The sequence below is a fragment of the Myotis lucifugus genome, unplaced genomic scaffold (assembly GCF_000147115.1).
Source record: "Myotis lucifugus unplaced genomic scaffold, Myoluc2.0 scaffold_8, whole genome shotgun sequence".
NCBI classification, from domain to species: Eukaryota; Metazoa; Chordata; class Mammalia; order Chiroptera; family Vespertilionidae; genus Myotis; species Myotis lucifugus.
In genome coordinates, this window is record NW_005871056.1 from 9,833,730 (window position 1) to 9,849,974 (window position 16,245).

Consider the following 16,245-nt stretch of genomic DNA (forward strand, 5'->3'; position numbering starts at 1 on the left):
GTAGCACTGGAACTGCTGAACGCTTTAGCTGGTTCTTTCCCCCCCAGAAGGTAAATAATAAGCACCAGGGTATGTAGCTAACTGTTTACTCCAACTTTTTCTCCCAAGTGACTTTGAAAATAAGTAAAAAATGAAAAGCTTCCTGCTTCTCTAGCAAACTCTCAGTGACGTTTCCCAGACACAAGCCTAACCCATCGTCCTAACATGCAGGGCTTGCCAGGGCTTTTACACAGCAAATTACTTACCCTGAATACTAACAGCAACTCCAAAAGGGAAAAAAAAGTCATGTAACTAGTTCTAGATTCATAGGCCCTCTCACCCCGCTCCCCCATTTTAAAGTCTGGATTTATAGAACCCAGGACTTGTATAATTAGAAAAGATAGCTATTATGTACCCACAGTTTTCAACCTACTCAATGCTGACAATAATGAAAGGTCCCACTTACTGAATATTCTTATGTGGTTCTGGGTCAGAAAAGTTATTTCCATCTTTAAAATCCTAATTAGGATTTATTGTCCCCATTTTGCAAATGAGAAATGTGTCTCAGAGAAGTTAGGTCACGTGCCTAAAGTCAGTGAGTGCCTAAAGCTACACAGTGGTGGCACTGGAGCCTGATGATACATACAACCTGCTGAAACAAGACTGGGCGTTTCCAGAAAGCCCATCCCAAAGGGCAGTGGTTTGTGATTTTTCTTCAGGACCTCTCTGAGATCCTGGGCCTGTTGGTCTCTCTCTCCCTCTAGGGCAGCGGTTCTCAACCTGTGGGTCACGACCCCTTTGGCAGTTGAACGACCCTTTCACAGGGGTCGCCTAAGACCATCCTGCATATCAGATATTTACATTATGATTCATAACAGTAACAACATTACAGTTATGAAGTAGCAACGAAAATAATTTTATGGTTGGGTCACAACATGAGGAACTGTATTTAAAGGGCCAGACGGTTGAGAACCACTGCTCTAGAGTGAAGCACTTCTTGGATTTTGGCTGTGAAGGCCTGGCTGAAGCCCCACTCAACACTCCATCCCCACTTTTCACCCCCGGGCCCTGCAGACATGTCCCATGGCCCCGGGTTATCTCAGGAAAGCATGCCCACTGTTACCTCAGCACCTTCACCGTCTCCGTCCACTGCGCCTGCTCACTCTCCCAGGGGTCCACCCGGATCCAGTCGGACGTCTGCAGGGCCAGCCGGACCATGGCCACTCGGTGGTGGGCAGCTGCAAGGTCTTTTTTCCTGTAGTTGTCACTGACAGGAGAGATGATACCCCCGATCACCTGGTACGTTCCTAGGCAAAGTAGAACAGTGGTGTTGCTCGCCACCTGCCTGAATTCAGGCAGGTGCTCAAAATCTCCGTGCCTCAGCCTGGCATTCTCTGCTGAGTGGCCAGCTCCCTTAGGCATATCCTTATTTTAAGGATATGTTACTGCCTACGTATTTATTACTCTTACATACCTTTATGTGAATTGAGCATCTTTAACTCTAACAATACTTCTTGACTTAAAGTCGTTATGTCTGATATTAATGTAGCCTCAACAGCTTTATATATGCACTAGAGGCCCGTCGCACAGAGATTCGTGCAATAGGCCTTCCCTTCCCCTGGCTGCCGGCACTGGTTTTCCTCCGGCACCCGGGACCCAGGCCTTCGCTCCTCCAGCCGGAGCCTTCAGTCTTCGCTGCTCTGGCCCGAGCTTTCAGTCTTCACTCTGCCACTTCGTGCCTACGTATGCAAATTAACCGCCATCTTTGTTGGGTTAATTTGCATACTCCCCTGATTGGCTGGTGAGCGTAGCGGAGGGACGGTCAATTTACATGTTTGTCTATTATTAGGTAAGATGGTATTTTTTTTTAATAACCTTTCTCTTTCAACCTACCGATGCTTATGTTTCAAACACGTCTTTTGTAAATAGCTGAATTTAAAAATATTTTGGTCAAGTTTGACAATTACTGATTTGTAACTGGAACATTAAATTTACCAACATTTAATGTAAATGTTAACATATTTAAGTTTCAAGCTACCATCTTTTATGTTGAGTTTTTTTTTGTCACAAGCTTTATGTTTTTTTTCCTTTTCTGCCTGTCTTTGGACTTCATTTCATTTTTTTCCTCTCAGACTAAAACTTACATATGCAGTCTTATATCCAAAGTAAATTAAGACCTTTACCCTCTTCCTCAACAACACAAGGACTTCAGAACTCTGTAACTCCATTTAATATCTCCTTACATGTTATTGCTGTAGATATTTTAAGTCTATTTATCCCCCTAACCTTAATAGACCATATTATTGTTTGATACACCGATCACATTTAAATTAAAAAACCCTTTTATTTATTTTAGAGAGAAAGGGAGAGGGAGAGGAAGAAACATCAATGATGAGAGAGAATCATTGATTGGCTGCCTTCTGCACGCCCCACACTGGGGATCGAACCCACAACCCAGGCATGTGCCCTGGCTGGGAATCAAACTGTGACCTCCTGGTTCATAGGTCAACACTCAACCCTGAGCCATGCCAGCCAGGCTGTTTTTATTGATTTTAGAGAGAGAGGAAAGGAGAAAAAGGAGAAATATCAATGTGAGAAACATTGATCAGTTGCCTCCTATATGCTCCCCACCTGGGGATGGAACCTGAAACCTGGGGATGGAACCTGAAACCTGGGCATGTACCCTGACCAGAAATCAAACCCACGACCCTTTGTTGTCACAGGCCCTTTGTTGCCACAGACGATGTTCCAACTGAGCCACCCGGCCAGGGCGAAAGCATAACTTTTAAAATCTGTATATGACCAATGCCGATTTCAAAGTCTGTACAGGTTGTTTTTGTGGCCTGTTGTTTCTTATTTATATTGTTTCATTTTTATTTATATTGTTTCATTTGTGCCTATTTTTGACTGCTTGCTGGTCAATGTCTCTAACTAGTTACTTGTAGAGGCTCCCCAGGCCTAAGATACATATATTTTCTTCCAGAAAGGCTTCATGTTTGCTTTTGACAGGCACCTGGAGTATAAGTCACAGATGACCTTAAATCAAGCTCTTGGTTTGAGCTTCTTTGGCCAATCCAGGCAAAAAGTTGCAAATCTGAGCAAAGGCTGATGTGTGACCATTTTTTTCTGGCAATGTTTTATCCTTTTGTTTTCTTCTCCTACTTGCCTTAGTACCGAGGCAACAAGGCTTCTGTGAAGTCCTCTAGGGTTGGGGAAAGGCGGTGGGTTAAGATGCAGTTCACCCTGGCTCCTTAGAGGTCCAGCTTAATGTGTGGGAAGTCACCCATAAGGCTCCCCAGCTTGGCAGGCTCCAGCCTTTGAACAGTTTCCCTCTTGGCCTCTATGGCCATTGATTTAATGCTAAGTGAGCAAGTGTCTGTAAGACATCAGTGGTTCTGGAGTTCTAGTAACCTACTGATCTCCATGGTTACAGGTGTTTCTCTCTCAGCTGGTCGGAGACATCCACACTTTTCAGCTTTAAAAGTGAGGTTTGCAAATGTTCTATCCACCATTTATTGTTGTTTTAGTGGGAGATGATCCGAAGTGCAGCCTGCCCCTGGAAGCTGGAGGTTCTTTGAGGCATTTTCCCAGTCCTGGTAACCTGGTTGCCTAGGGCCCTCCTTCAAGAGGCAGCAGCACTCACTGCTCCAGGGGGATGGCAGAACCAGGGGAGAATAGAAAGGGGACATCCAGCTTCTGAATTCCAGCACTGGCTGCTAAAACTCATGTTCAGAGGAACACTGTGAAGGCTAAAGCTTTCATTTGTAAGAGTCAGACTTTGTTGAGAGAGAAATATTTAAGTTCCAAAAGTTACCCTTAAAAAAACAAACAAAAAAAAAAACCAACAAAAAACAAAAACCAGAGCCCAGGGAGTCAGAGCACACAGTTTTACTAAAACCCAGAGTAGTAAGAAGGAGAGACTATGAAAATGGAAAAGAAAGGCCCTTTCTGGGCTGAGGGTGGAGGAGTGAGCTGCAGACATAGAGAAGAGCCTAGTAGAAAAGCTTGTGGTGATGGAGTTTAGACACAAGTGGAGACCTGCTCCTTACACCCTCTTATCCTTCAGAGACAAAACCTGGTGCATGGTGGGTGGGGGAGGGCCTGGTTAAGAGGCCCAATTAGGTTGGGAACTGCAGATCTGGTGGCTTGTATTTTGCTTCCCACTTGGAATTGGAGGAGACCATCTTGCACTGCCCTGTGCCAATACAGCGCCAACACAGCAGCAATGGTGGTGTGGCACGCATGGGCAGAGAGGGCTTCAGAAAACTTCCCCTCCCCTGCCCTCCAAGTCCCTCTCAGCTGCAGCAGGGCATGGCAGAGATCCATAAAAACTCCCCAGGCTCCTTGAGAGGAGTAGTGAAGGAGGCTGAGGAGAGTCAGCAGGGTTACTTGCGGGGAGATAGGGTACAGGGCACCGAGTGTGCAGCCAAAGGCAGGAACCATGGTGTTGGGAGTACCATGGAGGGCCCAGGCAGCAGCGGTAGTTAGTTTTGAGCCACGGGACGCTGAGGAGGCTTCCATTGTGGAGGCACAGAGGACAGAGGCCAGTGCCAAGGTCGAGGGCAGCCCCCTTGGCTAGAGGGCATTCGGGGCCAGATGCCCCTTTTCGGATGCCAGGATGATATGCTCCTACGAAGCTTAACTCAATCTTGGGGAAGTAGGCAGGAAGAGATTAACTTGATTAAACACTGTAAGAGTAAGCCTAATATCTGAAAATAGTTATCTTGAAGTAGAATTTTTTTTTTTTTAATATTCATGGAAATGGTGGCTTAAGAGCAAGTTGAGTGTTGTAGAAAGCAAAGAAAGTTATATTTCTACACATCTGAGTCCCATGTTATACATGGAACTGGTTAAGTTCTTTCTCTTTCCCTTTTAGAAGAGAACTAGATTCTGCTAGGTGCTAACTCTCTTGGGCAATTTACATACATTTAACCTTCACATTTGTCTTTGTTTTACTGAAGAAAACAGGGTGTGAGGCACCAGGGTCCCTTCCAGGTGGTTCTGCTAGGCACTTGGATACTCAGGTGCCACCTGTGATGGTTTAGCTCGTCTTGACAGGGCAGGTCGTATGCTGAGAAATCACTGCTGTGATACAGCACTCAGGGGAGGAGAGTCAATAAAAATAACAGTTTGGGCTAAAACTCCTTCTTGCCCTTTGAATGGTCATGAGTTCAAGCCTTTTTCCTCTTCCACAATCCCAGTTTTTCCTCTTTTGTGACCTCCCCTCTTCCAATTGTTAGATGCAGGTACTTCTCTGGTGACCCCACTGCTACCCAGACACACCTCCATTACGGCGCTTGTATGATAATGATCTGTTTGCCTTAGTCTTTCCCATGAGACTGATGGCTCCCTAAGGGCTCATAATTGTCTTCATTCTGGTAACATGCCCAGAACATTGCTTAGTATGAAGTTATACTGTCCTTACCTTGAGGTTACCATAGTAATACATGGCTGTGAGTTTAATAAGGTGGATAGAGCTCTTTGTTTATCTCCACCCCCTGTGGAAAATCTAATACAATGGCAATAAAGGAATAAAAGAAGTATGAAATCACAAGGGCAAAGTGAGTGAGAAAGTAGACAACAATGGATGGAAAGTGAACAAAATTTTGGAAGCTAGAAAGCTGATGAATAATGGTGACAGCAAGCAGAGTCTGCAGGCAGGGAAGGTGGTAAGAGGGAAGGTGCCCTGCTAGGCAGAGCCCAGAGCAGCTCAGGAACTGCAGGAGCCAGCAACCTCTCTGGGTGGGGCGCCCGAGGGCTGGAACTAGTCGAGAGTTTGCCTAAGGAGCCCTTAGATCTAATCACCTACCTTTTTCTCCCATCCTGGCTGAAGGCCATAGGTCTGCTTTCTGCTGAGGTTGGACCAGAAAGATTCTTTTTTTTAATTGATTTCAGAGAGGAAGGGAGAGGGAGAGAAACATCAATGATGAGAGAGAATCATTGATTGGTTGCCCCTGCATGCCCCAAACTGGGGATGGAGCCTGCAATCCAGGCATGTGTCTGACTAGGAATCGAACCACGACCTTCTGGTTCATAGGTCGACACTCAACCACTGAGCCACATTGGCCGGGCCATAAAGACTCTTGACTCCCAGATACAGGCACAGTTGAGAGGAGGACTAAGTTTGGCTCCCACTATAAAGACTGGAGATGTCTCTCTGGGAAATAGGCCTACCCAAGAGAAGACAGCTACAGATACTCACATTTGGGGGTCTTAGACCTAGGACCTGGTCCTATGGCCATGAGCCCCACCAGCTTCACCCACACACCCAGAGCCTCCAGCCAGCATTTGCAGCCTGACCTGAAAATATGAGTGGAGAGCCTAAGAAGAGACACATTTTAGAACGGTGCTGATCACGAGTGGCAGAGACCAAAACCACCACCAGGAGAAAAGGAACTCGGACACAAAAGCAATGCAGAGAGCAACAGGACATTTCAAAAATCTCCAAATAATGTCAGAGAGATAAGAGATGACATCCCCATCCATGAAACAAGAATGGGATGCTTTATAAAGAAATAATCAGAAATATTATACTCACTGAAATATAGAAGGTAGGAAATGAAATAGATGTTTTTCTTCACATACTTAAGTGACTGTCCCATTTCCTTTTATTAAATAATCTGCCCCCCCCCTACTTAAGTGACTGTTCCATTTCCTTTTATTAAATAATCTGCCCCCCCCCCCAACTGTTTTTCCCTTAGCATATATTCTTTTTTGAGAGATTTTATGTTTCATTATGCTGTCTAGAGTCAGAATCACATTCATTTAATCACTTAAAAAATTTTGGGATACCTGCTCAAGTTAAATAAAGAAAAATAGCCTGGTTAGTTTATCAGGAGAATTTTGGGATACCTGCTCAAGTTAAATAAAGAAAAATAGCCAGGGGTATTTTCACTGGAAAGCCAATCGATAAACAATGGTGCCAGTGAGGAGCTGGTTATATTTCCACTTAGTCGGGTCTCTAAGCAGAGGAACAGAGCTGCTGCCCTCAGCGCCCTTCATGTTTCTGGCTTAGGTTAGCCCTGGGGACTTGTGTCCTTGGCTGTTTCTCTTGTGAATGGATCTTTTTTTCTCAGGTCTTATTATATATACACTAGAGGCCTGGTGCACAGATTTGTGCACCGGTGGGGTCCCTTGGCCTGGCCTGCGGGGATCGGGCCGAAACCAGCTCTCTGACATCCCCCGAGGGGTCCTGGATTGCGAGAGGGCACAGGCCAGACTGAGGGACTCCACCAGTGCATGATTGGGGCTGGAGAGGGACCACGGGAGGGCTCCAGGGCATGTCCGGCCTGTCTCACTCAGTTCTAATCGGCTGGGCCCCAGCAGCAAGCTAACCTACCGGAGTATCTGCCCCCTTGTGGTCAGTGCACATCATAGCGACTGGTCGAATGGTCAAACAAGTGGTGGGACACTTAGCAGGCTTTTATTATATAGGATATTTTTTCATTACATTATATTAAAACTGTTACTTAGAAAACCCTACCTTTTTAAAATTATAGTTGACATATCTATAATAATAAAAGCGCGATATGCTAATTAGACTGGATGTCCTTCCAGATGTCCTTCCGGGCGAAGCTGGGGCTGCAAGGGAAACCCGGGTCCTGGGTACCTGCCAGCAGCTGGAGGGAAGCCTGGGTCCTGGGTGCCAGAGGGAAGCCGGTACCAGCAGCCGGGGGAAGGAAGGCCTACTCTTGCCAGAATTTTGTGCATCGGGCCTCTAGTAATATTATATTAGATCAGGTATACAACATAGTGATTCAACAGTTATATTCCTTACGATGTGATCACTCTGTACTTCGGTTTGTTTAGTTTGAATCTGGGCCACCTTACTGAACTGATTAGTTCTAATAGGTTTTCAAACTCTTCTCTTGGATTTTTTTTTTTTTTTAGGAACATGGTAACATCACCTGAAAATAATAAAAACAGGGTATCCTTTCTATAACCATATTTCTTACTTTTGACTGATGCCGTGGAAAATAATAGTGGTGAGTAGGCATCCTTTTCATTTCCTTGCTTCTGTGGGAATGCTTCTGAAGTGTTAGGCCACTATTTATCATGCCAGATAAGCATCCTTATAGTTCTAATTTAAAAAGAGCTTAAAAAATACCACCCAAGCAGGTGTTGGGATTTTATTGAATGACTTTTAAGTGTGTATTGAGATGATGATTTAGGTTTCATAAAAATATACTGTCTTAGTAATGCGATATATTAATAGATATCTTTATGGTATACTGTCCTTGAATACCTAGGATAAATGCTACCTGGTCATATTGAATTATTCTTTCATTAGCAATTTCATAACCTACTATTTTATATGGGTGTTTTGCATCCAAGATTATACTGTTAAACACTAGCTATAATGTCACAATATCCTTATCCAATTTTCTTTGTTCTAGAAAATGGCTATGGTAGATTGAACTATTGGTCTAATCCTCTGTCTGCCATGATGAGATTACACACCCACACCTCTACCATGACCTCACGAGGCAGAGTCCCCACCCCTTGACTTTGTACTTGGCCATGAGACTTCCCTTGGCCATTGGGATATTAGCAGATGTGACACGAACAGAAACTTAATGACTTGCTTTCTTGTTGGCCATCCTGCGCTTGTGCCATCTGAGAGAATATATGAGGTAGCCACTATCCCGTCTATTCTCCTGGATCACAGCATTATTTAAATACTATACTTTAAACTAATGAGAATTAGATAACATATGGACAGCTGTGGCACTTAGCTGGTGCTCAGCAATTGTTCCTTCCTCCACTCCCTGGCCTGGTGAGTCAGCAGAGGACAGAGCTGTGGTAGACTGCATTTCCAAAGATGGTCAGAACATTTATCTCCCAGCCTGTATGCTCCTCTAGAACCTGGTCACTCCTCCACCAAGAGGTGAAGTGTGTGCCCCTCCCCTTGGACCGGGGTGGGCACTGCTAAGTGCTTTACCCAGTGTCAGAAAGTGATACTGTGTCACTTCAGAGACTGTGTCATAAAAATGCATGTACTTCCACTTTGTGATGTGGGGAGACTTGGTTTCAGAGCCTGGCTACCAGACCGTGAAAGCCCAAACTAGCCCATGCTGAGAGACCCCACAGCGCAGTCACATGGACGTGTTACAGTCAATGTTAACACCCCATCTGATACCCAGCATCAACTGCCAGAGTGAAGAAGTCTCCAGATGCTTCCTGCTCCCAGCGGTGCCGTCACGCCCAGCTGAGTTCCCAAACATCCTGGAGCAGAGACAAGCCATCCCACTGTGCTCTGTCCAAATTCCTGATCCACGGAATCTCTGAGCGTAACAAAATGGTCAATTTACACCACTAAGTTTGGGGTGGTTGTTATGCAGTAATAATAACTGGAACAGGAATGGAGATTCAGAAAGGTTATGTGATTTTCCCATGGAAACACCACCAGAAAATGGCAGAGTTGGGATTTAAACCCAGGTCTGCCTGTACTTTCTCTATTGCCCTGTACTGATGACTGACCCTGAGGTTTTGAGAACCCTAGGTCAGCCAGGTCTAAGAAGGGTGCCACTAGGTATCTCCGCCTCTGTCTATGCAGAGCCCCACACCAGGTCACTGTGGTGCGTGACAGAGATTCCGCCCCCTCTAGAGCTGACCTGAACAATGAGACCATCTCCCCTTGCAAGACTGGGCTGCAATAAAATGTTACTGCTGCTTAAAATGCTAGCAGCCTCACAAACCATGAAGTAAGACTTAATAGCATTTCAAAGTGTAAAGACTTCATTATTTCCACAGAGAATGCTTCGGCACATTTATCAGCATTTTATTAAGAACGGGCATACATATTTCAAACAAAGCTACACTTGTCAAAACAACTGAGAGAAGTGTTGGGTAATGCTTGGCCTTGCCTGCCCTGTCCCACAAGTTCTGGGCTTTTGCTCAGAAAGCTCAGTGTCCCTGTGGGCACAGGCTCAGCCAGGCCTTACCCACTTCATGGACCCTTCTGTCCATTTTCTTCTTTCTGTGGTTGTGCTGGCCAGAAAACAAAGCCTTGAAACGCAAAATAATAATAATAATAATAATAATAATAATAATAATAATAATAATAAATAAATAAATAAATTAAGAACCATCAGGAGCAGTCCAAGGAAAAGGAGCCAGAGTGATGATAAGCAGGTTGGGGAAAAAAAAAAAAAAAAAGACCAGAACCCCAGTTACTAAATGGATCTGCATGCTTTTAAAAAAAAGGTTATTTTGACTAAACTTGGCCTCCAAGCTAAGCCTGGAGAACATGACCTGGCTGAGGCTATTAAGGCTTCGCAGCCATTCTGGCACCCTTCTATTTTCCTCATCAGATTTCAAGCTTATTTAACAAGTTTCTCTCTCTCTTTTTTTTTCTTCTTGTTTTGTTTCTTCAGCCAGATTGCTCTTTGCTCTTTTGGCCCAAATGGACTTGAGACTGCCTCTTTATTGCTCTGCTCTGTGCACTGCTGGCCAGAAGCACCCATCAGTGTCATAGGCCACGGTGTGCCTGGATCACAGACATCTGGAGGAGAGAGAAGAATACATCCAGGTATTCTCATCACCCCAAAGTAGACTGGTGGCCCTCTGGAACCACAGCTGGGACGGTGGTGGCCATTGCCGGAAGTGTAACCATCCTTCTCCCTCTTCAGTGCCCTCGGCGTGTGCAGCTGTCTGCCCTTCATTTCCCTCTTTCTGTGCCAAGGCTCTTTCAACCAGCAAACTCTTCCTGCGTGCGACCAAGCACTGGTCTCCAGATCTTTCAGGGCCTGAGCTTGTCAGTGTGAGGTTCTCTGCCTTTCACTTCCAAATGTCCTGCTTTCTTTGTGTGCAACTTCCTAAAAACTTGGCAAAGTAAACAACAAAGCAGCAATATTTCCTGGAGTTTAAACTTCCCTTCTTTGTCTGGATAGAAAGGACTGCTTTGTTGTCTCTCTCTACTGCCCTGTTTGCTACAGTCATTTCTCTGAGTCTCAGGTACTTAGTGTTGGTCAGCTGGGAGTGCCTTCTGTTTATCTGAGTACTGACAAAGCCTCCCATGGGGTGGCTGGCTCCTTGGGGTCCTACGTGCTTTCAGGGTATTATAATGTTTTTCTTTTGCGTGTCTCTGTTTTCCATCATTTAATTCCTGGCTGTGTCTCTCTGTCTGCTGAATAGAATGAATGTCCTTGCAGAGTTGGTATGTTTTAAAAAGAACTCACCGGAACTCCAAAATGCGAAGGTATTGGCTCCTCAGAAACGTCTCTTTGGGGGCCTTAGATCTGGCAGGAACTCCACAAAGAAAGAAAGGCAGTGGGGGGCAGGTTGTAATCAGACAATTCTGGCTTGGTATAAAGTCCACTGAAGGAGTCATGGGAAAGCAGCTCGAAATACTGCCTTGGGCAACCTCTCTGTGTGGAAGCTATGCAAAGCAGCCTCATTTCCTATAAGGAACAAGGAGTCCCTGGCAATCTGTCATTTCAGTTGTCCTCTCAAGATAGGCTTTTTAGTGGCAGGAATGTGAAGGCAAGCAGACAGAGGCACATCTGAGTAAGAGACTCAGCCCTGCTGCTTATGAGCTGTGTGACTTGAGGCAAATTGCTTAACCTCTCTGTTCTGCAATCTCTTCACTTGATTCAAATGAGCTAATAATATAGGAGACAGAGACCAGTTCAGGCAAACACCTGGTTGAAGGGCACACTAGAAACATCAGTTGAATATATCCCTGCCTCTCTTGTTTTCACCACAAACACCATTGCTCTTCTTAAGGCAAGAGGGGACCACATTCATTTACTTAGCATGTGTTTTAAGGCAGGCAGTGCACCAGCACGTGAATTCTGAAATAAAGTGGGAGCCCTGCCCTCAAGGGGGTTTCAGTCTTGGGAGAGACAGACAGTCACCACGAGGTGGTCAATGCAGGCAAAGGTACATGGGGAGCCCCAAAGAGGCTCTGAACAGGTGGAGCAGATTTTCTGGAGGAGGGGGCATCTAAATTGAGTCACATTACAATGCAGAAGGCAGCGGGTGGCCTAAGAAAGGTGAAATCTTGTTAATCAAATCAATTCTTTCCACTTTAACTGTATTGAAAAGAGACTTTCTTTCTTTTTTCAAAATCTGCAGAACAACTGAAGCTTGATGACTCCTTGATTCTGCACTAATATCCTTGCCCATTTCTTGATACTTTTTCAATTTTCCTTCATGGTAATTTACACCCAAGGAAACTGTCCAAGATCTGCTAAGAGATTCAATAAAATAGGTCATGGAGTTAAATGCTGCGGTGAAACACAAGGCTTAATTTTATGGATAAAATTTAAACTGCTTAGCTGCCTTTTTGCATTATTCGTGTTAAGACTAATGATGACTCAGGAATGGGAAGGGATCACTGTAGGAATCAGGAAGCCATTTTCCTAATTCTGTAAGCTCATCTGGGGGGGGGGATTGTGGTCTTTGCCCTTGAGGTTAACAGCCATGGCATTTGGGGAAGAGACCTGACCAGCCTGCTAGCCCATTTCCACCACCAGGGCTGCTCCTGGCCCTGCTGCAGGAACAGGGAGCCTGAAACTGAAATTCTTCCTAAGATTGACATTGGGAGGAATGAGAAAGAGGAAGACAATGTTTCAATGTCAGTACTTCCTGGTATCTCTCCGAGTGAGGTCCACATTGATGTCATCGTTAACAATTCTTAGCAGTGAGGCCGTAAGAACTGTAATTTCCCCCAGCCATCCCAGGGCAATGGGATTCTTATGCATCAGTGGAGAACCATGGGTCAGCACTAACTCTGGAGGGACCACTTCCTTTCTATTATCCAAGGTTCTTTTATTAACCAAGCACTGGGCTGTAAACAAGACCTCTTTTCTATAATGACCACAGTACCAATTTTATGAGAATGGAATAAAAGAATATATCTCAGTCAATTATCTCTCAGTAAAAATATTTTTAGAAAAAAAAGGATATGGGTTTCTTAGGTTGTAAATACTTTATGGAGTTTAATGCAATTTCATTTTTGTGGTTTGTTTCTAACAATACCTTAAATTTACATGTCTAATGTATTCAATGGTCAATTCTGATTATGTAAATGATAGATGATCTTTCCATTTGCAATATAAGATATAATTTAGAGTTGAAAAACTACCTTAAAGCTAACCATTCTCCCCAAGCACTAAAAAAGTAGTCCAGGTGGGAACATTTTTCTTAAAAGTTTTTATTTTTCTTTTAATTTCAAGTATTGTTTAGATTAGTTTTTCTGTAGCTGTTCTGTGTAATAGTAAATGGGCACCTACCAGCCCCAACAAAGAAAAAGGGTTCTGTGATCCAATGGTAACATCTTGCATTATTATACTAGAGGCCTGGTGCATGAAGTTCGTACACTCGGTGAGGGGCGGCGGTCCCTGAGCCCAGCCTGCACCCTCTTGCAGTCCAGGAGCCCTCGCAGTCAGACATCCTTAATGCTGAGTGGTGCTCCCCCTGTGGGAGCGCACTGACCACTAGAGGGCAGCTCCTGCGTTGAATGTCTGCCCCCTGGTGGTCAGTGCGTGTCATAGTGACCGGTCGTTCTGCAGTTGAGTCTATTTGCATATTAGCCTTTTATTATATAAGATCATACAACCAGGATACTGAGATACCAATCTTGTTCAGATTTCACCAGTTTTACATGCACTCATTTGCGTGTGTGTGTGTGTGTGTGTGTGTGTGTGTGTGTGTTATTCACCCAACTGGAGGTCTCATGTATTCACACCACAATAGACATACCTAACAGTTCCCTTACCACAAAGACCCTCAGGTTGCCCTTTTATAACCATGCCCACTTCCCTCCTGTCCTCCCACCCCCAACCCTAACCCCTGGCAACCACTAATCTGTTCTCATTTATATAATTTGATCTTTGCAAGAATGTTATATAGATGGGGTCATACAATATGGAAACTTTAGGACTGGCTTTTTCACTCAGCATTATTTCCTGGAGACTCATCAAAGTTGTCACGTGTAGCTTCTTTTTATTACTGAGTCAGGTTCTACGGTATGGGAGAATCATAGTTTAACTATTCAGCCCTTGGAGGACATCTGGATTGTTTTCAGTTTTTAGTCATTATAACTGAAGCTGTAATGAACATTGTGTACAGGTTTCTGTGTGAACGTAAGTTTTCATTTCTCTGGGATAAATGCCCAGGAGTGCAATTGCTGGGTCGTAAGGTAGTTTTGTTTTACATATTTACTTTTCCAAGGAAGTGCCAACCTTTTCCAGAGTGGTTGTACCATTATATGTTCCCACCAGCAATTCTGAGCAGCCCAGTTTCTCTGCATCCTTTCTAGCATCTAGTGCTGTCATTAGTTTTCATTGTAGTCATTTTAATAGGTATATAGTAATACCTTCTTGTGGTTTTAAAATTGCATTTCCCTAATGGCAAATGTTGTTAAATGTCTTTTCATGTGCTTCTTTGCCATCTGTATATCCTCTTCGGTGAAATGTCTCTTGGTGTCTTCTTCCCATTTCCCAAATGGACTGTTTGTGTTTTAAGTTCTGAGACTTCTTTATATACTGTAGGTACTAATTCTTGGTTGGATACATCGTTTGCAACTTCAACTCTTTTTGAGGAATAGCACAAAGTAGAACGAAATAATAAAAAAGTTAAATAAATAATTATTGATTTGTTTTCTTTTTATCTTCAGCTAGGGGGAAGGAGAAAAGGATGAGAAAACATGGAAAGAGGTGGGAGGCATCTTATAGTTTCTGGGGACATGAGTAACGGTTCCCATTTTTTCATAGCATTGTATATATGAGCAGTAGTGGTGTAGAATGAAAACCAGAATGCAGGGTTCATTGGTCTGAGAGCCTCAATGCGAAGGTCACTCATCGGTTAAGTGCTGTTTACCTCTAACCTGGCGTAGTCAAGTCTAGTGCAAGAATAATGTCATAGAAACTGCCCCCTCAGAGACCTGTCTAGAGTCTACTTCATTTAAGCCACATCCCAAGGTAGACATATAAGGATAAGAAAAATGATGATTTGTTATTAACAGTGCCTTCTTTTGAAAGGATTTGAATGTTAACACATGTGTAGCCACAAACCCTTGAAACCTCACAGGATAAGGAAAAACTCATTTTGGTCCAAACAATTGATGGAATAATCCAACACCCCCAGAAAAAAAAATTTAAATTAGAAATGTGAAATGAACAATGTTTCAGACCAGGCTGGAGAACTGTGCATGAACATATATTAAAATCACTCTACTTCATTAATAAACATCATCTGTGAGCCCAAGATTAAAGTAACATGCTGGGATTATTTAAAATTTACTCAGGCTCTCATGGTATTTCCTAAAGCTCAGAAGACTCAGAACTGGAGCTGTCACGGCCTTAAATAGAATTATTACAGCTTAATTTCCCCCCTTATCTCAGATTATGCAGTACTACCTGATCATGATGCATTTAATTCTCTTTATACTCACTCTATATTACAGAGTTAAAATTAAATCACAGGGGTAGCCTAAACTGGTTTGGCTCAGTGGATGGAGCGTCGGCCTGCGGACTGAAGGGTCCCAGGTTCGATTCCGGTCAAGGGCATGTGCCTGGGTTGCGGGCACATCCCCAGTAGGAGATGTGCAGGAGGCAGCTGGTCGATGTTTCTCTCTCATCGATGTTTCTAACTCTCTATCTCTCTCCCTTCCTCTCTGTAAAAAATCAATAAAATATATTAAAAAAAAATCACAGGGGTAGCAACAGTCATGTGCAATACACTGGACACTGATCAGGTGTTTTTATTTAACACAGAAAACCGCTGATGATCAATAAATATGCTTCCATTTAAAATGCAAGTCACTGAGAGGAAAACCTGGGAGCCATAAAATATCTTACCCCTCCTCCAGGTTGTCCAAAAGGAGAAAAAGAACAAAGCTTTTGACTGGTTATCTTTATGATGCAGTTTAATCCGGGATGCCACACACATGTGGGGCAAGATCGTGAGGAAATAACATCATAAAGTATCAAGAAAGGGATAAAGGAAACAGGAGAAGCTGTGTTGTGGTTTCCTCACTTCCATGCATAGATGTGAGATTATTATGTGAACCTGTCTGCTCATGGTCATAGGAACAGGAGCCGCTTTAAGCCAGCTCTGGGCTGGGGCCTGCTCTGGATGTAGTGGAGAGGCCAAACATGTGTTGGATATATCACGCGGGCTGAATACTTTATGTACATCATCTCATTTAGGCCTTACAATAAATAATCTTGTAGGGTTAGGAGATTTTATCTCCATGTCGCAGCTGAGGAAACGCAGCTGGTGGTTGAAGGGCATTGCTCAAGATCATGAACTAGTGAG

General features: G+C 43.9%; 1 protein-coding gene across 1 annotated transcript in view; it reads right to left on the reverse strand.

The window, feature by feature from the left end:
* The window catches only part of LOC102442729, a 118,235-nt gene that overhangs the window by 51,264 nt on the left and 50,726 nt on the right, over positions 1-16,245 (reverse strand). The window contains 1 exon segment of the mRNA XM_006083757.3: positions 1,103-1,286. Within this exon segment, the coding sequence (XP_006083819.3) occupies positions 1,103-1,286 (184 nt within the window).